Source organism: Pollachius pollachius, assembly GCF_949987615.1.
Source record: "Pollachius pollachius genome assembly, chromosome: 17".
In the NCBI taxonomy this organism is placed as follows: domain Eukaryota; kingdom Metazoa; phylum Chordata; class Actinopteri; order Gadiformes; family Gadidae; genus Pollachius; species Pollachius pollachius.
This window is the reverse complement of record NC_136950.1, coordinates 6,460,067-6,487,859: the sequence shown is the minus strand read 5'-3', so window position 1 is coordinate 6,487,859 and position 27,793 is coordinate 6,460,067. Positions and strand designations below refer to the sequence as shown.

Sequence of the window (27,793 nt, the reverse complement as noted above, 5' to 3'; positions counted from 1 at the left end):
CTGCCTACCGTTCACAGCGGAATAATAATTCGAAGGAATGAAATGAACGTTCAGACGTTTATTGGAAAAACATTTTTTCTTTTTTTGTGCACAACATGCTGCTCTCCGTGAGAGCCAGGTACCAAGGGAAGCGAAAGGGAACATCTCACTTATAAAAGGTGTCATCAGTCACACGTGACTCCATGCCATTTTTAGCGCAACAGCGCCTTCTCCTGGACACATACAGCTACATGCATTCATACATTTATCCACTCTCAACAGTATAGCACTCTTAAAATGCTGAGGTGCTTGAAACAAAGACGAACTGGTGAAGAGGAAGGAAACGCACAGGCTAAATAGACTTGCAGTTTGTCTTTAACCGCCACTGGTTCAAAGCACTTTCCTTCGAGCTTAAAGTCCGAACCTCCCTGAAACTCTGAGCTTTTTGAAGGCGGCATCAACCCCTCAACTAGACGTCGCATCGACCTCTACGACCAACGTCGTTTAGACTTCTTATCAACGTCGAAATGACTGGCTAAACTATTTAGCGGTGATGGTGAGGTTTAATTAATGTGAGGTTGATATTGTGCTGGGAATAAACTGAGTAGAAGGATATGTGCTCCTTTCCTCAGAGAACTACTTTATTTGTGGATGCATGTTCTGATTATCTGTATAATATACTTTTGAGATCAATAGTCTCCCTGTAAACACTGGAAATCAATGTATTTGTATTGCTCTTGTTACGTATTGTAAGCACATGGGCTACCATACATAGCCAATAGGAAGTAGGATCGAACACATAAGCTGTAATTACCATACATAGCCACTAGGAAGTAGGATCGAACACATAAGCTGTAATTACCATACATAGCCACTAGGAAGTAGGATCAAACACATAAGCTGTAATTACTATACATAGCCACAAGGGGGGCAGGACATATAAGCTGCAATAACTATTCCAGCCACAGATGGCAGCACCTTTAGACAGGTGAGGAGGGTGGAGCCAATACGACACATAGGACACGCCTACTCAGTATTAAAGCAGGGCCTGGAGCCAACCAAATCAGAAACATCCGGCAGTCCATACTAGGGAGTTAGGTAGAGAGGCCTGCTGTTTGTCGCTCACACGTGTGTCCATACAATTCCCCTCCTTTTGCTTCATAGTTACCATACCGAAATACTTTAACAAATAAAGTGAGTTCAAAGCGATCCTGATTAGACTACTTTCTTCAAGAACGCAACACTCTTCATCACATTTACATACTCAAAGGACTTTACAGGCCTACATTATAGGAATCGAAATACTGACTGTCTATTGAAAACTCATACCTAAACATCTAACATCTACGACTACCTCCGGCTGGCTCAGATAAAAAAAAGTCCCCATTAGAATGACACATAAGCAAAAAACAGTATTGTAGGCCTACTTATGAACCACACAACATATCTCCGACTGGGTGTGGTTGAACATTTCTTTTTCAAATGTAGAAAGTTATAAACAGAAGCAATTCTAGGTAATTCAATGCAATTCTAAGTACATCCTGGTCACCAGCAGGTGGTAGCGATGATGCAGAGCTAAATCCACCAGAGCAAGAGGCCCTGGATAAGATATGGTCTTGCTGGAGCCATCACAAGTGGAACATACACAATCAAGTAAATAAGTCAAATAAACTAAACTGCCATCAGAAAATGTATTAGCCCTGGTGGCAAGTATTCCGTAAAGGTAATTAAGCGCCATATGATATGCAGCCAGCGTATTGTCCTGTTAAACTAAATGGATGAGACACTCTACCTAGTCCTACTATTTAAATCTTGCTGCCGCAACTGGTTCAATATCAGAGTTATTTTTTGACAGTGCTGTACAACTCTGAGGTTTCTACCGTCTCTGTCTGGTCACTCTCTGAAAAGAAGACAGAACGTCAGTCACCCTGTAAACCAGATCCATTGGGTTGATAAAGTCCCAAAATGTAGTGTCTATTTCATCTTTAGAAATACCAAGAGAAGCTTACCCAGGGACAGCGTTGGGTCTCTTATTTTTGACCACAGAGTAAAAGACTGCATCTGCCTGCTCTGATTGGGCATGAGAGCCAGCCAAACAGTAAGGCACTTCCTGGTTCTCTGAGAGAGAGGTGTAGTTGCTGGCACAGTCAAAGACATCCTGCTCTTCTATTGGTTCTCTCTGTGCTGCAGGAGCCAATCGATTGGTCAGATCTGAGGTGTTTTCATACACAGAAACAGGAAGTAGCTGATGGAGAAAGAAGAGAACATTTAGAAAACACTTTACACTTCCTGAAGACAGTCCTGAAGGTCAGGTGTTTCTGGTTAATCTCTAGAGACCCTTGGTGGTGGCTAGTTGTGCCAGCATGCAGGCTGCTGTAGGCCTCACTTCAAGTCCTTCCTGCAAGGTTTTCTCCAACCGCTGAGCTCCCAAAAACGTTTTATCTTTGACCAACATATTAATTTGCTTCTTTTGAACAAAATTAGGAATCATTAGATTAGATCAGATTAGCACATGAAAGTATATCATATCATATAACATTGAAATATCAAATATAAAACAGGGCCAAGAATAGACCCCTGGGGGATCCCACAATTATCTCTCTGACATCTGATACCATCTTTATTAACTTGCACACCATCATCTATCTGCCAAACATGATTTAAAACACTATTGATGTGTCACTTAGCCTTTAACATTTTAGTTTATAAACAATATGGTCCGGTCTCGTGTATTAAAAGCCTTCTGTAGATCTTACAGGACCATTCCAGTGGGAATGAACCTAGCAGGAAGTCCATCCAGGCCAGTGGCCTTGTTTAGGCTCATTGAGCGCAACAAGCTGGCAAGTTCATTATCAGCTGTTTCACCCAGCTCAAAGCTCTCTCTTCTGTCGTGGTAGAAACTCGACAGAATGATATTGTTTATATCAGAGCTAATGGTAAACTCTGAGACAATCCTGCTACCTTAATTCGTGAATTACCTTAATGTGTGATTTAATCAATCTTTTGGGGAAGAATTCATGAAACATTATGCAGATGTTTCCCTGTTACAACAGCACTTTCAGGATTTTCGAGGTGCCAAAATTAGCAAGTGATCTCTAATAGTAGAGTTAAAAACACCTGACTTACATATTTTGTCTCTATCCGATACATCACAACATTAAGAAATGATGCGTTATCTGTACACAACCGTGTTTGGCTCCTTGATTAGTTGTTTAACTCCAAAAACTTCCCACGTTCGTTCAGTTTGCATGAAAATCCCACTGTAAGAGACACTAGCTTCCTGTAAGAACATTAGGATCGCTAAGTCAGATACACTATTCATGTAAAAATACATTATGACTGCAGCAATCAGTCTCTTCCCACTTTTAAAAGTCATTGTGTTTGGGAGCTCTTTAGAACACTCCTACTGTTTGGGAGGTCTATATCAATCTAGTATTAAAATTGGATTTTCTTCTCCTCTTCTGAATTATCCAAAGCAGGCTGAGGGTTTAACCTCACATTATTTCTGAAAGATAGCGAAAGTCACTCCTACAGTCACTCCTGCTACTTGGCTAAAGCAACAGGGAAGGACAATCATTAAGGAAACAACTAGAAGTCTCTTGTGTGGTCTTGTGTTTTGGCGTCAGGGCATTTCCACTGTGTGTCTTAGTAAAGGAAGGGTTAGAATTAAAAGGCTTCCTGTGTCTCACCTCCTCTATGGTATCTGCCCTTCCTCCCTGTCCACATGCCCTTCTGGAGGCCCTCTTTCTTCTGGAGTAGGGAACAGAGAGATGAAGAAGACACAGGAGAGCGAAGGAATGTGAAACGATAAAGAGACAGGGATATATCGCTCTCTCATATCTCACCTCATGCAGAAGAAGGCGAGGAGGAGTATGGTGAACACGAACACACCAATGGTTCTTACAGCTACCATTGCTGTATGTGATGATGATGATACTGGAAAATAGTCAGTCCATTACAAACACTGAAAAACAAACTGCAACATAAATATGCCAATGTTTAACTGTGTGCCTGTAACTGGAAGGGGTGGGTGTGTTTTAAATGAGAAATTACCTTTGATAAACAAAAAGGTGGAATTATGAACTCCGATTGCATTATGAGCTTGGCAGTAATAGTTTCCTCCGAAATCAGATGTGATATGAGTGATGGTGTAGTTCTGTCCTGATTCTTTCACTGAGACTTCATGTTCCTTGAACCAGGTGTAGTCAGCTGCTGGGTTGGCATCACTGCTGCAGCTCAGAGTCACTGAACTGCCCTCCTCTATTTCACCAGAGGGACTTGAATACACAGATGTTTGTTGAGGCCCATCTGGAGACAAATAGAGACATGTAAGAAGAGCATGTAAATTTATATTTATCCCTGATTAATGATGACAAAAATCACGAAGTGGAGAAGTTTTTGGGTTTGTCTGATGACTAATGTGGACAAGATTCAATATTCAATAAATATCAAACTAGATGTTGTTGTAGCTCAGTCTAAACTTGGCTAGTATTATTGTCCAAAGTCTGAAAACAGGATGCTCCCAAAGACGAGCTGTAGTCACTGGTTAATTTCAGGGAATTATCTTCATTCTACTTGAACCAGGTGGAGCTAGCTGCTGAGGTGGAGTGACTGCTGCAGCTCAGAATCACTGAAATGCACTCCTCTATTTCACCAGGGGGACTCAGGTTTCATTTAAGTCATTATATAAAATACCGGCAATATGGGTCCCTGTACCGGTAAAACAAGGAATGTATGTAGGCTATGTATATATGTTATATATAGTATGTGTTGTATGTTTGAAATGTTATGTTTTGTTATGCATGTATGTATGTATGTATGTATGTATGTATGTATGTATGTATGTATGTATGTATGTATGTATGTATGTATGTATGTATGTATGCATGTATGTATGCAGGGTGCGATTTGTGAAAAAACCAGAGGGGGGGATAATTTTGAGAAACATTTTAAAATGTTTCAAAATGAAGACGGACCCTGTGTATTTTGGTTGTTAATTATTACGATGTAATGGTGAAAATACTTTGGGTGGGGGGGATAATTTTTATCCCCACCGAGGATAAAAGTAATTCAGCAGAGGGTAGGACGTGTAAACCAGAGGGGGGGATAATCCCCACCATCCCCACCGGCAAATCGCACCCTGTATGTATGTATGTATGTATCTATATGTGTGTGTGTGTGTGTGTGTGTGTGTGTGTGTGTGTGTATGTATGTATGTATCAGTGGCGGCTGGCGGTTTTTAAAGTGAGGGAGGAAGGACTGCGCACTTGGTTGCCATTGGCCTGCTTGCACTGTTAGTGGCGTATGGTGGCATAAGACATTGTTTCAGGGTGTTGGCTGAACTACAAAATAGCAGGGAGGGATAATTATGTGAATTGATACAAATCCACCAGTGGCAGCATTGTACTTTGAAAGCTGGTGGGCAGCATGTCTTGGACTACAAGGGCAGAAGGAAAGGATGCAAAGCCAATTAGTCAAATTAGGCCTACTTTTGATTTGTAAAACTAAATAAAAAATCTGGGCCTATTTTTGCCCTCATGGACTGAAGCTATTGGTTGTAATTTGGCTATGTTTATTTTCAGCTACAATTGTTTTAAGAAAAATGAGGACACAAAACCAAAAGTGATTCCATTTAAGATGCATCATGCTCTTAATCTTTCACTAACATCCTTTCCACAATATCAAACAGAATGGACAGAGTAACAAACAATTGTGTTTGTTTCAGAATGTTGGTCATGGTGTTGAGCCAATTAGGATTGTGATTCTCACCCATTGAACCCCATGTTATTCACCAGCCGCCAACACTTTCGGGGAAATGAATGGGAGTCAATGGAGGCTGAGGGAGGAACGTCCTCCCGGAAGTTATTGTCAAAAGGCGATAGGGGGTGCTAATATCCATTCACCCAGGGAAACAAACATTACATATACAAAGGCATTGAAGTAGTCATATTTAAGGGCATTTATTCATACAGTAGTCTGGATAATCTACATTTTTTATTCTCAACAATGTTAAGGAGGATCTTCCTCCCTCTCCTCACTGGAGAAGCCTTCACTGTTATGTGTATGAAATTATGTATGTATGTATGCCCTCTGTGTATCTGTAGGACCGTATATCTGATCTACTTCGTACTTGGTGTGTGTATTGCTGAGAGCTGAGGAAGTGCAGTGTTGACTTATTTGGACACATGACACGTTCAATATTAACACACTTTGAACTAAACTGTGCAGCAACGGGCGGGACTTCAGGACTATATTAGGGTATATAACATGTGACTGCATACAAATGTGTCACATGGTGACTAATGTATGATAGTAAGCATTATTGGCCGTTAACACTTCTATTCAGAAACAACACTGCCTCAAAAGGCTATTTAGACTAAGCAATACCAGTAAAGGCATGTACTTTTCCCTGAAATTTTAACCGTCGCAAGTGTGCAAAAACATACATTTATATTTATGTGGCATTCAGTCCAATGCTTAACATATATCTGTCGCATTCAGTAGGCCAGTGCTGTGGAAAAGTGTGGAAGGTATGACCAGGTTTTTCTTTCTGTTCAATAGATATAACTTTATCAATCCCCTTTAGGAGAAATTTGTCAATGTTTGTCCCAATAAAACAATAATGGTAAAAAAAAGAAATACAAAACATGACGGAACCTCTAAAGTCAAACAGTCCAATCTGAAGGCTCTACTTAACCTGGCCCCTACTCACTTCCACCAATGCAAAGCGAACAGAGCTGAGTAGGGGAGGGTGTAGCCTAACTACGACCAGAGAAACGCAACGCAAATTCATTGTGAACATGTATGAGGCTTTGTAATGAAATCCAGGATGATTATGAAATTCCGCCCAGACACATTGTTTTAAAGGTGTCTCAAAAAGCGGGCATGTCCAGGCAAAAGAGGATGACTGGTTACCCTACGTACGGGGAAACCATTTGATTCCTACCTGTTCCACTGTTAAATAGCAGCGCAAATTGTTGGGCGCTATACTGATAATTTCTCTGCGTGAGAAATACGAAGTGTGTAGTGTGAGCGTGTGCATGGGTTGAATTGCGTGTGTCTCACGCCAAATGCGTGAGACTTGAGAGCCCTGTATTAGTTTAACAATAATTAGAAGAGTCTCTGTATGTCTTGATGTCATTTGATCTACTTCACATAGCGTGGCGGGCGTTTTACTGTGAACACAGAAAGTGCCGGGTCGAGTGTGAAGTATTTTAAAGGAGAGACTCTCGAGAAAGTTGCAAGCAGCAATACAGGAGGCCAAGCCATCGGCCCCTCTTGGACAGGGAACGTTTTGAATGGACTCTGCACTCATAGTTGATGGTAACATGTAGTTCTGTACCCTTAAAGGTCCAATACTTCTGGTATCTTGTCAGTGTACCGTGGATGGACTTACACACTAAAGGAGATCGGAGATTGTGTCCTTCAACAGCACACGAAAAGCTGTCTGCAGACTGAATGTAGGCCCTGTAGTTCACTCCCTGTCCTACATACAGTCCATTCCTGAACCAGATGTAGGCAGGGTCATCAGCTAGACCACATCTACTGTGACACTCCAGTTCTGCATGGGTAGGATCGGTAGGGTGAGGAAAGGACACCTTCACCTGGAGATCTTGTGTATTATTAATACACAATAGACACACACACACACACACACAATACTCATTGGTCATCGAGATCTTGTTGTAACAACAAGTTACCCACAATTATTCTATGAGAATAATTAAGATAACATTCTAGAACCCACATAGTCACAGACACACACACACACACACACACACTATGTCAAACACACACACACATCCACAAACACACACACACACATACACACAAACACACACACACACACACAACATCAACAAACCCACCCACACTGTACTCACTGGTAATCCAAGTTTACCTTGAACAGATAACTTCACTCCAGGGTCACCAGGATATTCCCCACCTGGTTGATTTGTATTGGACATAAACTTGTAGACAGCAGAGTCACTCTGTCTCAGGTCTCTGATACTCAGGGTACATGTTCCATGACATCTGGACCCGATACATTTGACCACTCCACAGCCGGATTCAACACGACCTGTATAGTCTGCATCGTGTTCCAGATCAACTGGCTGCTCGTTGGATACTTTAGTAAACCACAGTCTTCTGACTGTGTTAGAGCGGTACTGTACATCGTCAGGGTATTCATAAGTGCAGCCGAGGTGAACCATTGCTCCTCTTAAAGCGCAGACATTACTAGATGAGTAATTTACTCTCCATTCACCATTAAGCTGAAGCGCTGTGAAAAAACACACACATCTCAATGAGATAAACAAGACACAGAGGTTCACCTGATGATTAGATCAAACGTTCTCTATCGTATCGAGACCATCTCTCCACTCCGTTACATATTCTATATGACTGTGGATAGGCTTTAAGACACACCGGCACGCCCGGTCACGCCTACAACCAAACTTATAAAGCACCTGTGTAGACGTGCAATCAGTGATTGTTTGATTGTGACACTGTGAAAGGTGTGGGGTTGTGAATTAGTTGAACATGTGTGGGTTACAGCATTGGTATCCGCTTACCTGTGTACGTTTTGGGAGTCTGTCTGCGGGCAGCCTCCTTGGATCGCGTAGCCTAACCCGGATAAGGTTAAAAGAAAGATCCTTTTGGGCTTGGTAGTGACACCGACGTATTGTACGTGCAACCCACGACTCACGCGTTGGCTTCAGGTCCCTCGCCTGGCAGTGTCTTGGGTCCGCTAGAGGCGAAGCGACAAACATTTCTGTGGATTCACAGAAGTCCTACCAAGGCTGGTGTCCCACTCCTTATCGGTGTGTCGCTGCGCTCCAGAGGGCTGCTGTTGACCTCAGTAGGGGCTTTAGCCTGAGCAGCCGGCGAGTGTGATTGTCCAACACCTTTTCCATAGCCATATCTTGTTAAATCCGCTCCCTGGCTGAAAGCAAAGCTGTGAGAGTCTTCACATTGTATTGTACGTGAAACCCAAGACATGCACTTTGCGACGCCATGCCGAACAGTAGGCTGGGCTTCGGCGAGCTGAAGGCAGGTGAACATTGTTCCATCTTGCCACCAATCCTGGAAAGCCAGCGCTTTGCTCGGAACTGGGTCAGTAAGCAATTCCTCAAACCGTAAACTGGGTAAGTAAAAAAAATAAACAAAAATAAATGAATAATAATAAATAAAAAGCGGGTTTTCTGTGAAACGCTGCTTTTTGTACCCCATGAGTAAGCTATAGCAGAGCTGTGTGGCCAAGTTGACTCCTCCCAGTAGTATGGAGGGCACTTCAGGCCATCACTGTGTTGGTTGTACCATTGCCATGCCCCTAGAGGATGGCCACGAAAAATGTGTGTTATGTTTAGGCCACCAGCATGCGTTGGCCAGGGTTACGCCCCAGTCGTGTATGAACTGTTTCATCATGCCGATCCATACAAGCTACCGTTTTTTCACATCAAAACGGGAAGGGTTACCTATCCTGGAAGGGCCAGCAAGAAAGATGGGGAGATTTTCCAGGGGGCCAGGGGAGTACTCAAGGGCTCCGCGAGCCTCTTTGTTCTCCCTCAGTGTTCCTAGGGCCCCAGTCTCTCTCAGCGTGGGTCCCTCTCCTCCTCCCAGTCTTTTCTCTGACAGGGAGTATGATGGTTCTGAGGAGGAGGACTTGGATGTGGAGACAGTATTCTCTTCAGAGAGTGGGGAGTTTCCCAGTGAGCAGCCTCCCTCAGCCAACCCTTCCGGGCAAGAGCTGGCTCACCTTTTTGGGGAGATTGTTGGCAGGGGAACCAAGGCCCTGAACATCGTTCTCCCCGAAACGCCGACAGCTGCTGCCTCCAGGTTCGAGGCTGAAGCAGAGGAAAGTCTCAGGTCAGCAGATATCCTTCTCCTACCAGACTTCAAGGAACTGTTATGTCGCCAGTTTACTTCACTATCATCCTATCATCGATGGTCAAGGCAGACTAAAGTGTTTTGAGAGTCTGTTTGGTAAGCTGCACAGGTCCACGGTGATGTAAGCCTGACTGACTAATACTGCGGCCATACTGTCTCTGTACACCCACAACCTCTCTGTTCTCATGCAGAACCAGCCGGTGGACGCCTCTCTGGCAAGGGAGTACCAGTCAGCCGATGTCCAAGGAGCAGGCAGTGGCATCAGGCATCAGTGCTCGTTGGCTCAGCTCTGGGTGGTGAGACAACGCTAAGCAGAGGAGGTGTCAGAGTCCCTCGGCAGTCGGGGGTAGCGGGCAACGCACCCGCAGCGCCTGCAACTCGGGCGCCGTCTCAGTCAGTAACTCAGGCCTGGGGCCTGGGAGACCTCAAACACCGGCTCCTAGCACCCTGGGGGCATGGTGATTTCCCAAGAGGTGGTCGGAGGGGGCCATCTGCTAGCAGACAGGGGCCCTCCAGACGCCCGCATCGTTCCTGACGGTTTGCGGGCCAGTCAGCCCCGCCTCTCATCACAGCACAGGAGGGCTTGGCTGGCTCTGGCGGCGGACCCATGAGTGGTCTCTACCATGACTCAGGGGTACCGCCTGCAGTTTAGGTGCAGGCCCAGGGTAGTGAGATCTCTACCACGGCGGCCAACCAACTACAAGCCCAGACTCTGCGAATGGAGCTGTCTACTCTCTGAGAGAAGGGGACGATCGGGGAGGTCGAGCGCTCCGACATCCCCAAGAAGGATGGGGGGATTTGCCCTATCTTAGACCTCAGGGGGCTCAACAAGTACCTCCGCCTCTTAAGATGCAGGTTCTTGACGGTTCCACGGGTTCGGCAGACCATCAAGGCAGGGGATTGGTTCGCGACCATCGAAAAGACCATCTGAAAAGATGCCTATTTTCTTATTCCGATCTAGCCAGGGCATTGGGGTTTCCGGAGATTTGCTTTCGAGGGCCGGATCTTCGAGTTTCAGGTACTCCTGTTCGGAATGTCCCTTGCCCCTTGGACCATTACCAGGTGCATGGACGCAGTAGGGGCTCAGTTTACTCAACTATTTGGATGATTGGCTGATCTGTGCAAACTCAGAGGAGCTGTGCCAACATGTGGCCCTGCTATTGACTCACATTCAGCGTCTGGGGTTGGGCCTCAATACCAAGAAGAGCAAACTGCAACCCAGCCGGGTAACGAATTTCCTCGGCATGATGTTAGACTCCAGGAGGGCTATTGTTACCCTCTCTCCAGCGAGACAGCAGTCCTGTGCGGCCTGTCTCCGTCTCTTCACCCTCAGGGCTCAGAGGGACTGAAGGGTTTGCCTCAGACTCATGTGCCTAATGGCAGCAATGGTATAGATAGTCCCTCTGACCCTTCTTCACATGCGCCCTGTTCAGAGGTGTCTCCTAAGTGTAGGCCCTACGCTGGTGGAGGGACCCAGCCAACATCAGGAGGGGGCAGACCATGGGGTCAGTGACTCACTGCCAGATCGTATTTACAGACGCATCCCTAGCAGACTGGGGAGCTGTACACAAAGGTCAGAGTATCAACGGAACCTGGAGGGGTTGCTGGGGGACTCAGCGTATCAAATTGTTGGAGCTGAGGGCGGTTTGTTTAGCCCTAAAGCACTTTTTGCCGCGGCTCATGGGTCAGCATGTCATAGTCAGAACCGACAGCACAGTGACAGCTGCGTACATTAACAGGCAGGGGGGTTTGGGCTCCCAAACCCACTGCAAGCTGGTAACAGCTCTGTGGCTATGGGCTCATCCACAGTTCAGTTCATTTAGGGCCGTTCATGTGCCAGGGCCCCTTAACGTGGCGGCGAACATGTTGTCCAGAGGGGGACCGAGTCCAGGAGAGTGGAGACTCCACCCCCAGGTGGTTGAGGAAATCTGTTCCTGATTTGGCAGGGCAGAGGTCATTTCCTCTCCCTTAGGAGAGACGATCCTCATCTGGATGGGATGCGCTGGCGCACCCTTGGACGCAGACCCTGCTCTACGCCTTTCCCCCATTTACCCTCCTTCAAAGCCCTTCTGTACAGGGTAAAAATGGAGCAGGTGAGGCTTATCCTGGTTGCACTGTTTTTGCCTCACATGTCTTGGTTCTCGACGATTCCTACCCTACTAGAGGGTCAGTCATGGATGCTTCCTCTCAGGGGGGACCTCCTGTCTCAGGCAGGCGGGAAATTGTTCCACTCCTTTCCAGCAGGGCTGAGGCTGGTTGCTGTCCCCTGAGAGGGGTGGTGCGGACGATGCAGGAGGCCTGAGCGCCATCAACTAGGGCAGCTTACACTTTGATGGCGAGTTTTCGCAGGGTCGGGCCAGGCACACCAGACAGACCCCTTCTTGGCCTCAACCCAGGACATCCTGCTCTTCCTGCAGTCACAGTTGGAGGCCAGTAAATCCGCAATCACTCCGAGAGGCATGCTAGCAGCTATCAAGGCAGTCCGTATCAGAGAGTTTGCCATTATGAGGATGGTTGCTCCATGATCTCCTGATACCTTAGCGCCCAGTAGGGGTCCTCAGGTATCATCCTGGGACTTGGATCTTGTCCCTGCGGTATCTGCGTATTGAGCCCCTCGGCAATGTGGACCTAAAGTGGCACTCTCTAAAAACAGCTTTCCTCTTGGCCATCACTTTGGCTAGGAGGATAAGCGAGCTCCATGCGCTGTCCGCCCACAGGGACTGCTGTACTTTTTCTCCGGAAGGGTTGAAGGTGGTTCTTCGCCCCAACCAAGCCTTCTTGCCCAAGGTCCTGTCTGATTTCCATCTGTCCCAGACCATAGAGCTGCAGTTCCTACCTGTCTCAGCAGCGGACCAGCTAGCACTCTGCCCGGTAAGGGCCCTGTTTGAGTGTATCAGCGCACTAAGCCGCTAAGAAAGTCAGACCAGCTCTTTGTATGTTTTCACTCTAGTTGTTTGGGTTCTTTCTCACTGAGTTGTGGACACCATCCAGCAAGGTTACACCCTTTCGGGCGCTCCTGCCCCCTCCAGCAATCAAGCACACTCAACCCGCAGCATGTCGACTTCTTGGGCTTTGTGGCGGGGAGCCTCTCTTGCCACCATATGCGCAGCAGCCACTTGGTCCTCCCACTCCACGTTCACCAGATTTTACCGCCTGAATGTCGCAGCGGAACCCTCCTTCGCGGAGCAGGTACTTGGCGTGGCTCGGACTCAGAGGTAACTCTGAGCCCTCAATTGGTCAGCCTTGCGTCTTGCGGGCTGACCTGGGCTGCTTATCTGCACAGAGTTGGCCCTTGCGCCTGGCGGGGCTATACCTGTGTTCCGGCGTTGGGTCTTGCGTCTGGCAGACCCGCCGAAGCAGCCTTCTGCCTTTCGGGCTTTGCCTTTGCGCCTTGCGGGGCATCGTCCCAATTGGCATGTAAATAGTGTACATTTGTAAATAGCTCTTTGGGTTCACACGGTGTTGGGTATGCTTCACATCCCTCGGGATGAATAAAGAATCTATCTATCTATCTATCTATCTATCTATCTATCTATCTGTCTATTAGGTGGCACCGTCTCCTAGCGGGGTTTCTTAACGAGTTACCCCGTACATATGGAATATCTAACGGAGTGGAGAGATGGTCTCAATACGATAGAGAATGTTCAGGTTACATGGTAACCCTGGATCTCTGAGTGAAGACACCATCTCTCCAATCAAGAGGCCGCCCGGACACAGGCCGCCCGGAAACACAGGGTGTGCCAGTGTGTCTTAAAGCCTGTATGTATTGTTTGGGTTATGTTACGTATTTTAAGCACATAAGCTACCCCCACATAGCCACAAGGAAGCAGGATCGAACACATGAGCTGCAATTACTATACATAGCCATAAGGGGAGCAGGACCAACATACAAGCTGTAATAACTACTCCAGCCACAGAAGGCAGCATCTTTAAGACAGACGCGGAAGCCGGAGCCAATCCGTCACATAGGCCACCCCTACTTGATACAAACGCGGAGCAGGAGTCATATCAGGTCAGAAACCCATGGCAGCCCCGTTGGTAGCCCCGTGGCTAGAAGATTGGTCTGCCGTGAGTCGCTCCACTCGCGTGATAAATACAATTCCCCTCCTTTTGCTTCTTAGTTACCATACCGAAATACTTTAACAAATAAAGTGAGTTAAAAGCGATCCGGTTTAGACTACTTTCTTTAAGAACACGGCAGTTACCACATAACCCGAACAATACATAAAGAGATGGAGGCTAGTGGGTGGAGATGGGAACTACAGATAGATGCTGATCACTGAGATGTAGGAGGAATGTTCCAGAACATCATGTGACACTAGTGGAGTAAGAAAATGAAAACTTCACTAACTGAACAACATACACTAATAGTTAATGCATTATGGTAGTGTATACTTCTAGGCTGTCTTAAGTGATTATAGGCTTTGTTATTACTTAGATGTGGAGACAAGGAATGTAGAGTAGAGGAGGAGAGGAGAGGAGACAAGGAAAGGATTCGAGACATGGGGAGGAGGTGGGATTAGTGGTGAAAAAACAAGGTAAGGAGAGGAGAAGAGACAAATCAAGTCAAGGAAAGGAGAGGAGACAAAAATATGAGAGAAGAAAAGGAGGGGAGAGGAAAGCAGGAGATAGGATAGATGACAGGAAATGGCATTCCGTGTCTCTTATTACACGGAAAGATTATTCCAACATTGCAGCAGAAGATTGATATACAAGGTCTAAATCACAATGTATAAAATAAATCTGGGAAAAACTTTTTGAGATTTATTTATTTTCAAAAAGTGTAAAAGTAACTAAATTAAGCCTCTGATGTGTTTGACAAGCAACACGGAAACAGCCAACAAATCACAAATCCAAATATATTCATTCAAATATGAAATACGAGTATTGTGATCTAAAAACCAACATAGTACATTCAAGAGGCGGTATACAACTTGCAGTGAAGTGGTAATTTCCAATGACTAATGAACCAAAACTGAAATATACTTTTATTGTACTATAATTCTATCTTCAACGTTCAACTAAATGTTAACAATGTAAATTAACCAACCTGGTACTGACAGAAGGAGGGCTATAAATCCTCTTGCTGCTGATCCTAAATTCATAGTGAGTGCTGTCCTTTCTCACTTTGTTGTTCTGGGAGATATGTAAACACACCTGCAGGTAAAAACAGAGGAAATCAAGGAAAACTCTTTGAATTACATTTTTTTAAGCATAACAGTTAAGAAAGTGCATCATCCTACTTTAGAAGAGAAAGCTGTTCTGAAAACTAGTCTGTGGTTCCATGTCATCTTGTAGTTAGCTGAAAAGAAACCCCATTTTTTTTCAAAGACTTCCTTCTAAGAGAAGAGACCAGGGCATGCTTAAGAATGTTCTCACTGGAGAAATTGTGACCAAGGTAAATGTCGACAAGTTGTTGTGCTGCATCACAGAGGGCAGTGCTACTTGTGCTAAATTTACCGATGATCGACTCAGAAATAAGTCGATATCGATACACTCGACTATTAGTAAAGTCAAGTTTACTTTGCGAAAGACCACCTTGAACTTGGCTTCCAAAGCAGACATCAAAGATGAGACAATCAAAGCTCTCATGTTTATTGAGTACGGGTGTCACCGGGGATTCACAGTTGAGGAGCTACTCCAGCATGAGATCACCAACTCTGCATTCTTCTTGGTTGACAAAGACGGTTACTTGAGGAAGAGTGCCAAATCACAACTTGGGACTGAGCTGTTGAAGTTGTGTCCACAAATAGATATAAAAGGTCCAGTTACCCCCCCGCAAACACACGCCATCATTATCGACTTCATGGCATTGGTGAGAAAGGTCTCCTTAAAGAAACTTGATCCACCCATCAAGACATTCCACGACTTTGCTAATGCTTTGACATTTATGGTCACCAAAGCTGGAGGCGACTGTGATGAGATCCATGTAGTTTTCGACACTTACCGAGAGGACAGCATCAAACATGGAGAGAGGGAGAGAAGAGGAAAATCAAAAAACATGGTTGTCCTTGATGTGGTATCACCAAACCAAAATGTTCCAGTGGTATTAGAGAACTTTTGGTCATGTTCCATTAGCAAAACTGCTTTTCAGGCATTCTATGTTGAGTGGCTGACCACCAATTACAAAGGCACCAAACCACTATACCTTGGTATATCACCAAAGGCATGGATTGTGTCAGCAGCGAGTGCTACTCCATTCCCTCGGCTCAACTGCACACACGAGGAAGCTGATGACAGGATGATGTTCCATGTGCAGGACATTTTAAGTCACCGCACAGGATCTACATCACTGACACTGTCATTGGGTGACACAGATGTCTTTGTGTGCCTATTATACCACATAACAGTCAATTGGAGAAGTCTTGGCCTCCAAGAGCTCTGGCTTATCCGTAACTCAGGAGTGAAAAGATCAATATTACCACTTCATGATATCTGCAAAGCACTGGGAGACGAGCTCACACAGTGCCTCCCAGCACTACATGCGCTGACTGGGTGTGATACAACTAGCAAAATTTCAACTAAACTTGCAGCTCTGAACACTGTCCGCAAACCAGACAACTCTTCTCTGATTCTCAATTTCAACTGTCCACAGCTAACAGAGAGTGCAATACAAATGGCTGAAAGATTCTTGGTCAAATGTCTCAAACCATCAACAGACATGGAGACATTTGACGACCTGCGCATTGCTGCGTTCGATAGTAATGTCCTCAAGATGGACTTTGAGAGAACTGCTTGCACCTCAACTAATGCAGGAAAACATATGCAAAGAGCCTATTATCAACAGCAGCTTTGGGTCCAAGCACCATTTACAGACGCCACCTCAATCTTAAATGCAGATGCTTATGGTTTTATAAGAAAGGGCAGTTTATTAGTCCCTGAGATTGTAATCTCAAAACCTGAAGGGTTGCCAGATCCCTGCTCATGTGCCAAATGTGCACACAAGAATGGATGTCCCTGTCGGGTAGCTGGTATCCGTTGCTGCAAGTACTGCAAATGCAAGGGAGGCAATAGTTGTAAAAATCCTATCACTGAATGAGCTCTCATCATCATCACCTTACCTGGATTCCATCAGTACCTGGACTTGACGTGTTACCTTGCAACACAGGGAATTAACCTGCTGCTTTGTAGTTTTCACTTTAAGTTAACGTTCTTATGATATTAGCAAGGTTGGATATAAAATGTCTGTATATCAATAAAATGCTTGTTTTCTTTCTTTGAAAAAAGTCCTGTGTTTGTATACAATTGTATTTATAACCCCACCCCCACCCCAAACACACACACAGCATCCACCCTGGAGACACAATTAGAACTATCAACCCAGAATTCTTACACTGTAAACATTGTGATCACCTAAGAAAATCTGTAGCTTCAAGAGTTTATATGTACGCATATCTAATGAGAGATTGCCTAATTTGCATATTTTTATTATTTTTGAGACAAAGTGTAATACAAAAAGTATTTCTATTAAGTTGAAGATTAATCTGGTAGAAATTGATTAGGATATCTATAAAGGGAAAAAAATGTCCCATTCACCTGTATTGTGATAAAAGTGTCACCTATAGTGGTCATTTTCAGGACTTTCGTCCCGGATAGAGATTTTGGCACACATCACACATTGTTCAGTGGGGTAATATTAGTGTATAACATTTGAGATATTCTCCGCTAAATGAAGCACATACAAATCTTCCCCAGGTCCTTGACTAGTGAGCGTGTGACTGGGTTGAAATGCGTGTGTCTCACGCCCAATGCGTGAGACTTCAGAGTCCTGTATAGGCCATTATAACCACTGACCCTGCTTAGTCATGGATACACACTGGTCACTTTGCTGATGCATTTGAATAACTAATGATTGATGGAAATGTCCATACCAGTATAAAATAGCATAGGCAAAAACAGTAGAGATTAATTATAGAACTTGTAAGCTGTATTTTTTAGCTCTTATTGAGACATGCCAAAAAATGCACATTTTATCACAGTCATGGAATGTAATTTTTTTGCTCTTAGCAAAATGTGTGCATCTTTAAGACTCTTTTTTGTCTTTGTTTTACTCTGAAGACTAATTTCCTTAGTTTCATGGAAACTCGATTTTATCATTATTTATTCCCTAATGTCCTGTTTGTAATAAGAAGTCAAGTCCATCTTATTGTATAGCTCTTAAACACATTTCATCTCAAAAGGGCTTTTTAGATCGAACCCTACAACCCCCCTCAGCAACGTGAATTGCAGAACTGAAAACATGATAGCTTCTTCATTTTTTTAATTGTATGTCATATTTGGAAGCTCAATCCGTACATTTTTCCCAAAAAAATCTTACCAGAACAAACCAATTTAAAGGGTAATTTTTCACATTTTTCTTCCATGGGGGGCTTGACCCCGGACCATCTATACGTATATTGTCTGCGTATAGATCTGACTCATTAAATAAAAAGATATATATATTTATATTCTGTCAGTTCTCTTTGTAGAATCCATTTTTCTAGTTTACATTTAGGGCATTTAGCAGACGCTTTTATCCAAAGCGACTTACAATAAGTGCATTTGTTACAATAAGTACATTTGTCATAAGAAGTGAAACAATATATCGCTGTCGGTACAGTAAAGATATTCATAGAACCAAGTATTACAATCGCTAGGCTAACCCATTCCCCGTGTAAAGCAACGATAGCAGCTACTGTAGATGCTACACAATTAAGTATCTTGAATAAGTGTAATGTGCAAGTGCCAGGACGTACAACATTCAATGGTGGCCGAACTAGACTCAACGACCTTACTATCAACAACAACAAAGCAAAAACCAACACTGCAGAAACTAGGGTTAAAGTTAGTACAACCAATTGCAATGCCAAACACTATAATTCTTAGCTTCAAGACTCACCACAGCTAGATATGAGACGACCTTCTTAAAGACAAAATGTAATGTAACAGTTTATCTGACAACTTCCTTTCACTTCCTCATTTAGGAAGTGAAAGGAACTTTTAAAGAAGCAATTGTCTCCTATATGTTCACACCGAGAAAGAAACCACATCGAGAAACGAAACATTGTCTGGTGGGATTTGGATTGGTGGGTTTTCTGAAATGAAAAACAAATAGGTAAGTGTTTGAAACATCATCTTCCTTATGTGGGCAACTTTTTTTTTTACAGTACAGCTAAAAGTGCAATGTATTATCTTTCTGCAATTAGGGAATGAACAAATTGACATTTTAATCATGTGTTCATGTTGTTCCATTTATATCACAGCTGGGCATGCTTTTCTTTCTTTCTTTACCAAATATTTACTTGTTAGGATTAGGAATTGTAAGGCTATAGCATAGACTTCAGTACAGGCCACCAGTGGAAAAAAAAGAGGAGTGATATTTGTATGCATCTTAAATATCAGATATTATTAATAGATGATCATTAACATATGACTATGTGTCTATATGCAACCAGGATTTGACACATTCAATGATTGAAGATGAATCTGGTCTTAAAATCCACAGAGAATAGTCCACACCTCCGGGGAGGGAATCCAAGCAAACTGGAGACAGACAAGGGGCGAGCCGGCAGGGGGGTCAGGGACAGGAGGCTGTTCAGGTTACCAGGGCAGGGACGATGAGGACGGGTCAGGGACACAATGCTGTTCAGGTTACCAGGGCAGGGACAATGAGTACGGGTCAGGGATAGGCAGGGTCGAAACCAAGGAAGCAATCCGGGAAATAACACTAGAGACCTTTGCATGCTGCAAAAGACAATCTGGCAGAGAATGAGTGGAAAGAGTGGGTTTAAATCAGGTGAGGGAACACAGGTGAAGGTGGTTGCACTGATGAGGTGGGAGTGGCAGGCAGGTGTTGTTTTTTTGGGTGGCACCCCCCTTATTTATTCAAATGTCTAATCCTTATGTCCTTTATGGACATATAAAGGCCATTAAAACTTAACCTTAAAACTTATATTAAACTTATAATAAGGTTACATTAATTTACCATGTAGCAAATAACCATATAGGAGACATAAATTGACATAGGAGAAAGTGTACATCATGCTTCAACTGTGCAACTCATGATGCTGTGGTTATACTTTTTGGGGAACTAAGTACAGCGATGACGCATTCAGAAGGGGCTTTTAACACGTTTCTACTGTGGCCAGTCAACCAATGTGGATTTGAACCTTTACTGGCATCTTTTTGTAGTTCAGAGAAAACATTTGTATGTGGGGCCCATATGGATATTAAATGGGCTGAAAAACGGACCCTATATGGGACTGTCCACAGGTTGTGTAGAAAGTAGAATCCGAATGTAGCCTGTACTCTAAAGTTAACAGGTTATTTTGTTGAATCCTGGTTGCAGTCGTCTATAGAAAATGTTTGACCAATGAGGAAACACTTTCCTTGCGCACGCCTTACATTAACATGACAACGGAGCCAAGATGCAGGAACAGCAGTAACATATTCTTTTTGATCCAGCCCAAAGCAAGAAAACCACAAGTGCCCTTATTTAGTAGTATGATTGGTAAATGGCAAATTTAGCTAAAAGATGACAGGTTTGCATGCTTGTAGAGTAGACATTCTACTCTACAATCCTATTATTCTGCGAATAATAGGATAATATTATATAATAATAGGATAATATATATTTTTTACCATCAATAGTTAGTTAATGAATGAAAAAGCTGTAAATAAATCCAAATTTTTCCAATGAAGTTAATATTTGTATATTATTTAATCCATGTGATCGCAATAAATCAATATTATCCTATTATTATATTATTATATTATATTATCCTATTTTTCGCCAAATTCAATCTAAAAAAATTGGGTTTGCATCCTCACCCTTGCCATTGCCTGCTCATGCTCGTCCTGCTCTCTGTTTATAGCCTCGAGCAACCGTTGCTGGTATGGCGTCACTGTGCTCTCCTGCGACCTCCTCCTCCCTGAGACTCGTGTAGCTCCTTGTGGTGGTGGTGGTGGTGGTGGTGGTGTAGATTGGCGCCTAGGACTTGCATTATTATTATGGTATCCATATGAATCACTATTTCAAACATTTTAAGATTGCCAACACTGTTTTATTATGTCAATAACTCAATTGTAAGCATGATGGGGTGTAGGGGCTGTGGCAAGGAATCAGAGGGTGGGATGAGGTATATTCCGATTTTTGTACCATGATTTCAGCATATGTGGTATTCTCATAAATGCCGACTGGATAAATTGTCAAGCTGCATTACAGAAAATGATACATTGTGAAATGTTCATGTTAGTGTTAGATGGTGATGGAATGGAATAACTTTAGTGGTTTTGGGTAGCTCTTTAAAGAGCTGTTGGTTTGCAGAAGCTGTTGGTGTGCCTCAGCGATCCTGCCAGGGTACTTGCCCAGCTGGAGACATGAAATATGCAGCAAATTTCTCTCCCACAGCTCTGGTTGCATTTTCTCTCCCACATCTCTGGTGGCATTGTTGGTACCAAACCGGGGTGCACTCTGAAGGCCCAAAGATGGTTCAGTTGATGCCCCACCAGGAAGGCCTGTGTTGCCATCCCACCGCAAGAAATGTGTGTAGCGTGCAGGTGGCCTTCACGATGTTCTCCACTACCTCAAGAGCTAGCCCAGAACCCTCCAATACACCCTCCACTGTGATGCTAGTATGCCAAAGGCACACTCCACCATCCTTCGCACGTGGGAAAGACGAAAATTAAAAACTTTCTTCTCCCCAGTGTTGTGGCCTGGGTAAGGGCGCATGATGTTTCGGCGCAATGGAAATGCCTCATCGGCCAGGAACACGTGGCATTGGCCCAAGATGTTCTGCGCCTGGGAGAGGGGAGTCTGCAGGAATCCCCAGGGTGTTCTGATGCAGGGCAGTACCAAAGGCTGAGGCCGACAGTGTGCCCCCATCGCTGTTTCTGCCATAGGCACCGATATCCACCACCCTGAATCGGTAATTTGCATCTACTACTGCAAGGAGCACGATGGAAAATGTTCCTTTGTAGTTGTAGTACAAAGAACCGCTGGATGGAGGAGCTTCGGTGATGACGTGTTTCCCATACATTGCACCAATGCAGTTGGGAAAAGCAAGGTGGCTGAACTCAGCAGCTATCTTCCTCCACTCTGCTGCATCTGGCCTGGGCATGTAATCAGCCAGGAGAGAGTTCCATATCGCCGCACACACCTCGTTCACTATTCCAGCCACAGTGCTGGCACCCATCCTGAAACCAAAGGCAACAGACCTGAAGAAATCTCCTGTTGCCAAGTACCTGTACAGTAAAAGCAATTCCTTTTAATTGTATGCACTTGATCATGTATTCATATAATGATTTCTCTTACATTACAGGGTCTGCAGTCGTGAATTCAGAGACATAATGATATTGTTTTATATGTGCACTGCCATGCCCACTGTCTCAACTTGGTCTTGGGTGCCAAATCAAAACCAGCATTTTGTTCGTTTTTTTGAAAGTTGAAAGTCTATACACATTTGTTGCCGGATCTACAGAACGCCATGCTGCGTTTGTTATAATGCAACACTCCTGTACAAATACAGCACCCAATCTTCAACAGAGGACTACCAAGACCAAGACTTGGAGGATCAATACCGGGGAAAGGTGTTCTTTCTCAATATACTCTCCGAGGAACTACACCGGAGGTTCAAGGGGAAGGATGACACACCAACTGGATTAATTGTTTCAGGCCTTCACTGCCTTACCATCCCAAGTCACTGGTAAGGCATGAGAAATGACAGAGTTGCCCTATCTGTCAGAGATGTGTGCCGATTTTATGATGTGGAGTAGAAAAATGTTGCACCGAACTCTGTATTCCACTCATCATATGCTCTGCCATCCAGCAATGTGAAAGCTGTGCTAGGGTGCCTAAAGGACAACAATGTGGAATCAGTTTTCACTAGTCTGACTTTGCTTCTAAAAACATATGCTTCAGTAGAGCAATCGTTTCTAAACTGAAGTTGATCAAAAGCCAGCTCAGAAACTGATGTTGGGAAATAAGGCTCTCCGATCTCCATCTAAAAAAAATAATCACTGAGCTAAGCGCATAGGTTCAGCCTTTAAAGTCACCTTAAGAGAGAGAGAGAGAGAGAGAGAGAGAGAGAGAGAGAGAGAGAGAGAGAGAGAGAGAGAGAGAGAGAGAGAGAGAGAGAGAGAGAGAGAGAGAGAGAGAGAGAGATGAGACGGAGACAGAGAGAGACTATTTTGGGCACATTCACACACCCTTAATATAATTTTTTGGATTGGTGCGATTCCTTTTCACATTGCAATCGCAACAGTCCCAGAATTTGTCCACAATGCACATGTGAGGAAAGATCGTTAAATCATTGAACAAAAAGGTCTGGGGTGGGGTAAAGTGGTAAAGATAAAAAAAGTGGGGGAAAGCGTCTGTGAAAGTAAATAATCATGGATATCCAGCGGGCGGCACTCGTTGTGCTGATATTGATTTGTTTCATAGAGTTGCGGACCGGTCGCGGACCGGTCATACAGCTCCTTCTCCCTCATCCTGGTGCTGAATGTGTTAAAGGCAATTTTACGTGTTGTAGCCCTTTTACCCCTATAATAAAGAGGGCAGGGCCCTAGGTTCTTCTATCAATCTTAAATTATTATTTTTGAATTCCTATATTTGGTAACCATATAACAAGAGCATCCTTAATGAATATTAAACACTAAACATACACAATATCAACACTACACGTATAAGTAAGCAACCAACAAAAAAGTAAGTAGTAGAACGTTTACTTATTTTAGAACAAAATATAAATGCATGTGCATGTCACAGATACCATATCACAATATCACAATACAGGCTATAAGTAATAATAACACTACTAAACTAAGCCGGCATAATATATAAAAGAACACAAAAGAAAACAATCCTGTACAAAAAGAAAACCCTGTTGCAGGCCTGTTGATTTTAGTAGTCCTCTTCGCTCCTCCGAGCCAACGGGAACACGGTAGGCTACTCACACGTCCAGGTGAACGGCAACGGGCGTCCTTGAATGTCCGTGGAAAGGCCACTATCGGGAAAGTCTGCGAAAGTTATCTGGTGCGGCGGTCCACGGGAAAATCCCTTTGTAGTAGAGTCGCTAGCTGCGCTAGTTAGCAGGCCACTACTGTTCAGCTCCTTGTGTTAATTAACTGTCCGGGTCGTTAATGTGGACTGGTCCGGTGGAGCTTTTTAGTAAAGTTCGTATTGAACTTTATCTTGCATCTTCAGAGTTGCTGATATGTCATCAACAGACGGTACTCCAACGAAAAACATCTAACGAACGTCTTTTCTCCATTCTCCCCAACTCCAGCACGTCTTCTCTCCTCTCCCTTCCCGCCTTCCCCACATTCACCCACAAACACCTCATCGCGCCCCCTCCTGGCTGGATGGCCATATCACAGTTCAATTAAGCAAAGGATATATACAACATTTACAATACATCAAATAACATCTACAAAGTTTGCAACCATTACACACACGTCAAAAAACATTATGAAAAATAATACTCGTATATAATGTTGTTTATTCTTATGAATAACCAGAACCCGAATCCCAACTGGGTTACAGTGTGTTTTCAAGCATGCGTTTTATGTGGGTGTCTGTCCAATTATCCAATAGACATTCCGTCTCCTCTTTGCTCCATGCAGAGCCGCGACTCGTTTTCACCCGACGGTCCGGCAATGTGCTGCTAGTCTTGGGGTTACAGCTAATCAATCAATATTCCCATAATGTGTGCGGCTGAGCGGTTGCCTGTTACGTCCAAAGAGGCGTATTCTTCTTAGAATTGGTTCGGACCGAGGTGCGTTCACTTTCACATCTCAAGCGAACCGTACCCAGGGTTCATTTGGAAGCTAAACGAGACCACCTCTTCAGGGAGGTCTCGGCCGGCTGATTTGGTGCGCATAAAAGTGAGGTGGTTGCATTCACACCACCGCAAATGTACCGAACCAAGGGACCAAAGTCGTTTAGTGCGCACTAAATGCTGTTGGTTTGAAAGCACGAATAAACTTATGAAACAGACAAGTATTGTCATGTAATCCATTGATTTCAACAATATATCTGTACTCTAAATACCAACTATTTAAATTGTAACTGTAACGGAATACAGCTACTTGTAATTTGTATTCTGAATATGTAACGCCGGTACATGTATTCAGTTACTCCCCAACAATGCAAACACATGCCCAAAAGAAGAATTCTGCTATGACTGCACCACCCACCATCTCCACCCCCTGACTACTAAGCTCCCAAATCATAGCTTTCTCTTTGACATTATCATGCCTGTGTATCTGTTTGTGAAACAAATATTAATAGTTCCCGCTGTGTTTTACTTGAAGAGGTGTTTGTGAAATAAACATTGTAAAGGGTTTGTAGATCCCTGTGTGGTTTTATCAAAGAGGTGTGGTTATAATTTTAATTGTCTGTACCATATCATTTATTACTTTGATCTGGATCTCCTTATAACCTAATGCTAATCTTAATGAGGATGAGGACTATTTCATTATACTTCATTTCATTATACTTCATTTCTTTTTACGAGCTGGCCCCATGTTGTGCAGAATGTGCCGTTTTTATTTTTTCGCCCCTGCACTTCAAACAGTCTGAGTCCGCCACTGCAGTACTATACTATAAAATACTTGCCTGCTTTGACTTGGCACGTAAGCTGACCGCCATTAGAATATTGGAAAATACATATATTTTTGCTTCCAGTACTCAATAGCTCATTGTAATTGCTTGTTCACCCCTAGTGCTACACGATGCCCTTCATATTAGGAACTCAATGCAATCAATATCAATATCAGCAATCCAAAACTTTGAAATATCATCCAATGTCTTCAGACCAAGACAAATCTGAGATAAATCTGTCCTACTTTAACCAGCTATTTGGTTTTGTCAATTTATAGGAGCAAACCAATAACAACAAATCAATGGAGAACTCCAACCCTACTCTTCCTGCATGCTGATTCATCACAGACACAAGAACACCCAGTTTAATGTATTTTTATAGGTCAATATTCCTACAATTCAGGAGAAAACTTCTTGTGCCAAACAGCCAGCAGTTGCTGTTTTATAGTCTACTATGTACCTGGCACAGCCTTCATTTACAGTACAAATATGTTATACCTATTTATATGAAAGCAGATAACACACTATATCATCAATAACAGTCCTGTAAATAACAACTGGTCCCAAGATGGCCCTTCCATTAAAGGTTTTCTGGTTATGGAGAAATCGATGCTGGCAGTGCCCTTTGAGGTGGAATAATTCCTTCTTGCTGACCTCGTGTTGATACGCGTTAGCGCCAGCGAGTAATGAGCGTGAGAGAGTCATAAATAACTCACAGCGGGCGGGGGCTCCCCGATCTGATGCACACAAGATCAATCGGACCGCTGTGGAGAGGTCGAGACATGAAGACCCAAATAAGGATACAAAGCAAAAAAAAGGAACAAGAGAGAAGTCAGCTGGCTTGGCACTCTAGCAGATCTTAATCAGAAAAAAATGTATTGCCAGGTAAGTTGGCACATATTATGAATTTGTGCAAATGTACCTGGCAATGAATAAAAGTGGACTCGTCGAATCCTGCAAAGTACACCAGAGGGCGCCAGAGAATCTAAACCAAACACTTTTTCACTTCTCCGTTCACCTGCTGAATACTTTCACTTGTCTGATTGTAATGTTCATGTTACTTTCACAATAATATAATCAGGCTTTTTTTAATCTACACTTTAGCATTTTCTGTTTTCCCCCTATACCACTATCAGTTGTTCTCTTTATTTATTTCTGGGGGGAAATGCCTGATAACGTGAACACTGAAATTAACTTCTGTCTGCCTTTTAAAGGTTTTGACTTCATTTCCTCTGCAGACGTGGTACTCCTTATCAATTGATCGAGGCCCCTAAAACTCCCTGATATTTCTGCTTCCCTGACGTTTTATCTGCTTCATGCTCTAACGGGAAGGCCTATGGGACTTTGGGAAATGAAGTTCAGCTTCATATCTGCCGCATCTGCCTACAGTGTGAGAAAAGGATTTAAAGTTATGCAGAGACATTGTGTTCTCTTGTTGTTTTTAAGACACCCACATGTCCAACCAGCACCTAGGAGCAAAAAAAGGTAACATCTCAAGAACACCGATTTTAGCGTGAAGGGAAATGTGTTAACGGAAAGGCAATTAAAGTGAAACAATTTAAGTAAACAACTCTTTGCCGTCTTTGTTTTATTCTGTCACTCAACTTATAATATGGAATTGGAAAAGTTTGAAACAGCATTTGTATTCATTTAAAAATAAGTAGGCCTAAGAAGAATTAAATTTGCTGAGCGAATCAACAGGATGTCTTTCTGCAAACCTCGTAAAAAAGCTTACCAGTGAGCAGAAGAAAATACTTTTACTATAATAAGAATATGCACAGTTAAGTCATGCCGGCCTTGTCCTAGCTCTGGTTTTTAGTCCACTTTTGTCATCACTTGTTTTTTCAAACCCCCTACTTGGAGTCTTTCATTTTGAATTGTCTTGCTTTGGAACCCCCTCTGCGACCGAGCTGCAGATTATTTAAAATCCCACCATTCATTTTCAAACTTTTGCACACAAGGTGCATTGCATTTTGGATATTTAATGTTGCTCTTGCACAGTTGTTGCCTCACTTGTTTTGTATTCTGAACTCTGTTTAGGGGTCGTAGTCAACAACTTAAAGGTATTTACTTTGCACTGCACTGGTCTGGCAACACTTTGAATTCAACTGCTGTTTTAAAATGCAGTTATTTATTCATTCAATCATTTGAATGCCTTACCTAGCTTGTCCCAAAATGTCTTGGGATTCAAGTGTTAAATATATTAATTAATAAATGTTTCTTCAGACCGTGACGGAATGGCGACCACTGCAGCTGGAACATCTGAATATGCCCTTGTTTGTTGTTGAAACCGGTCGCGAGTAGGGATCGACCGATACAGATTTTTTAGGGCCGATACCGATACAG

At 43.5% G+C, this 27,793-nt stretch overlaps 1 protein-coding gene across 3 annotated transcripts; it reads right to left on the bottom strand.

Moving 5' to 3' along the window:
* Positions 1-93: 93 nt before the first annotated feature.
* Positions 94-18,765, bottom strand: LOC307088783 (B-cell receptor CD22-like). 3 transcript variants are annotated; one of them, XM_079754774.1, is made up of 9 exons: positions 18,746-18,761; positions 14,918-15,024; positions 7,880-8,260; positions 7,376-7,591; positions 4,033-4,287; positions 3,825-3,915; positions 3,669-3,729; positions 1,989-2,224; positions 94-1,879 (listed from the first exon to the last, which is right to left on the bottom strand). In XM_079754774.1, exons 2-9 carry the CDS (start codon positions 14,970-14,972, stop codon positions 1,873-1,875), a joined length of 1,302 nt encoding a protein of 433 aa, XP_079610900.1. In that variant the 5' UTR covers positions 14,973-15,024; positions 18,746-18,761; the 3' UTR covers positions 94-1,872. The 3 variants fall into 3 exon arrangements, with proteins under 3 accessions (XP_079610900.1, XP_079610901.1, XP_079610902.1); XM_079754775.1 differs by lacking the exons at positions 14,918-15,024; positions 18,746-18,761 and adding an exon at positions 8,553-9,190; XM_079754776.1 differs by lacking the exons at positions 7,376-7,591; positions 7,880-8,260 and having other exon boundaries at positions 18,746-18,765.
* Positions 18,766-27,793: the final 9,028 nt, after the last annotated feature.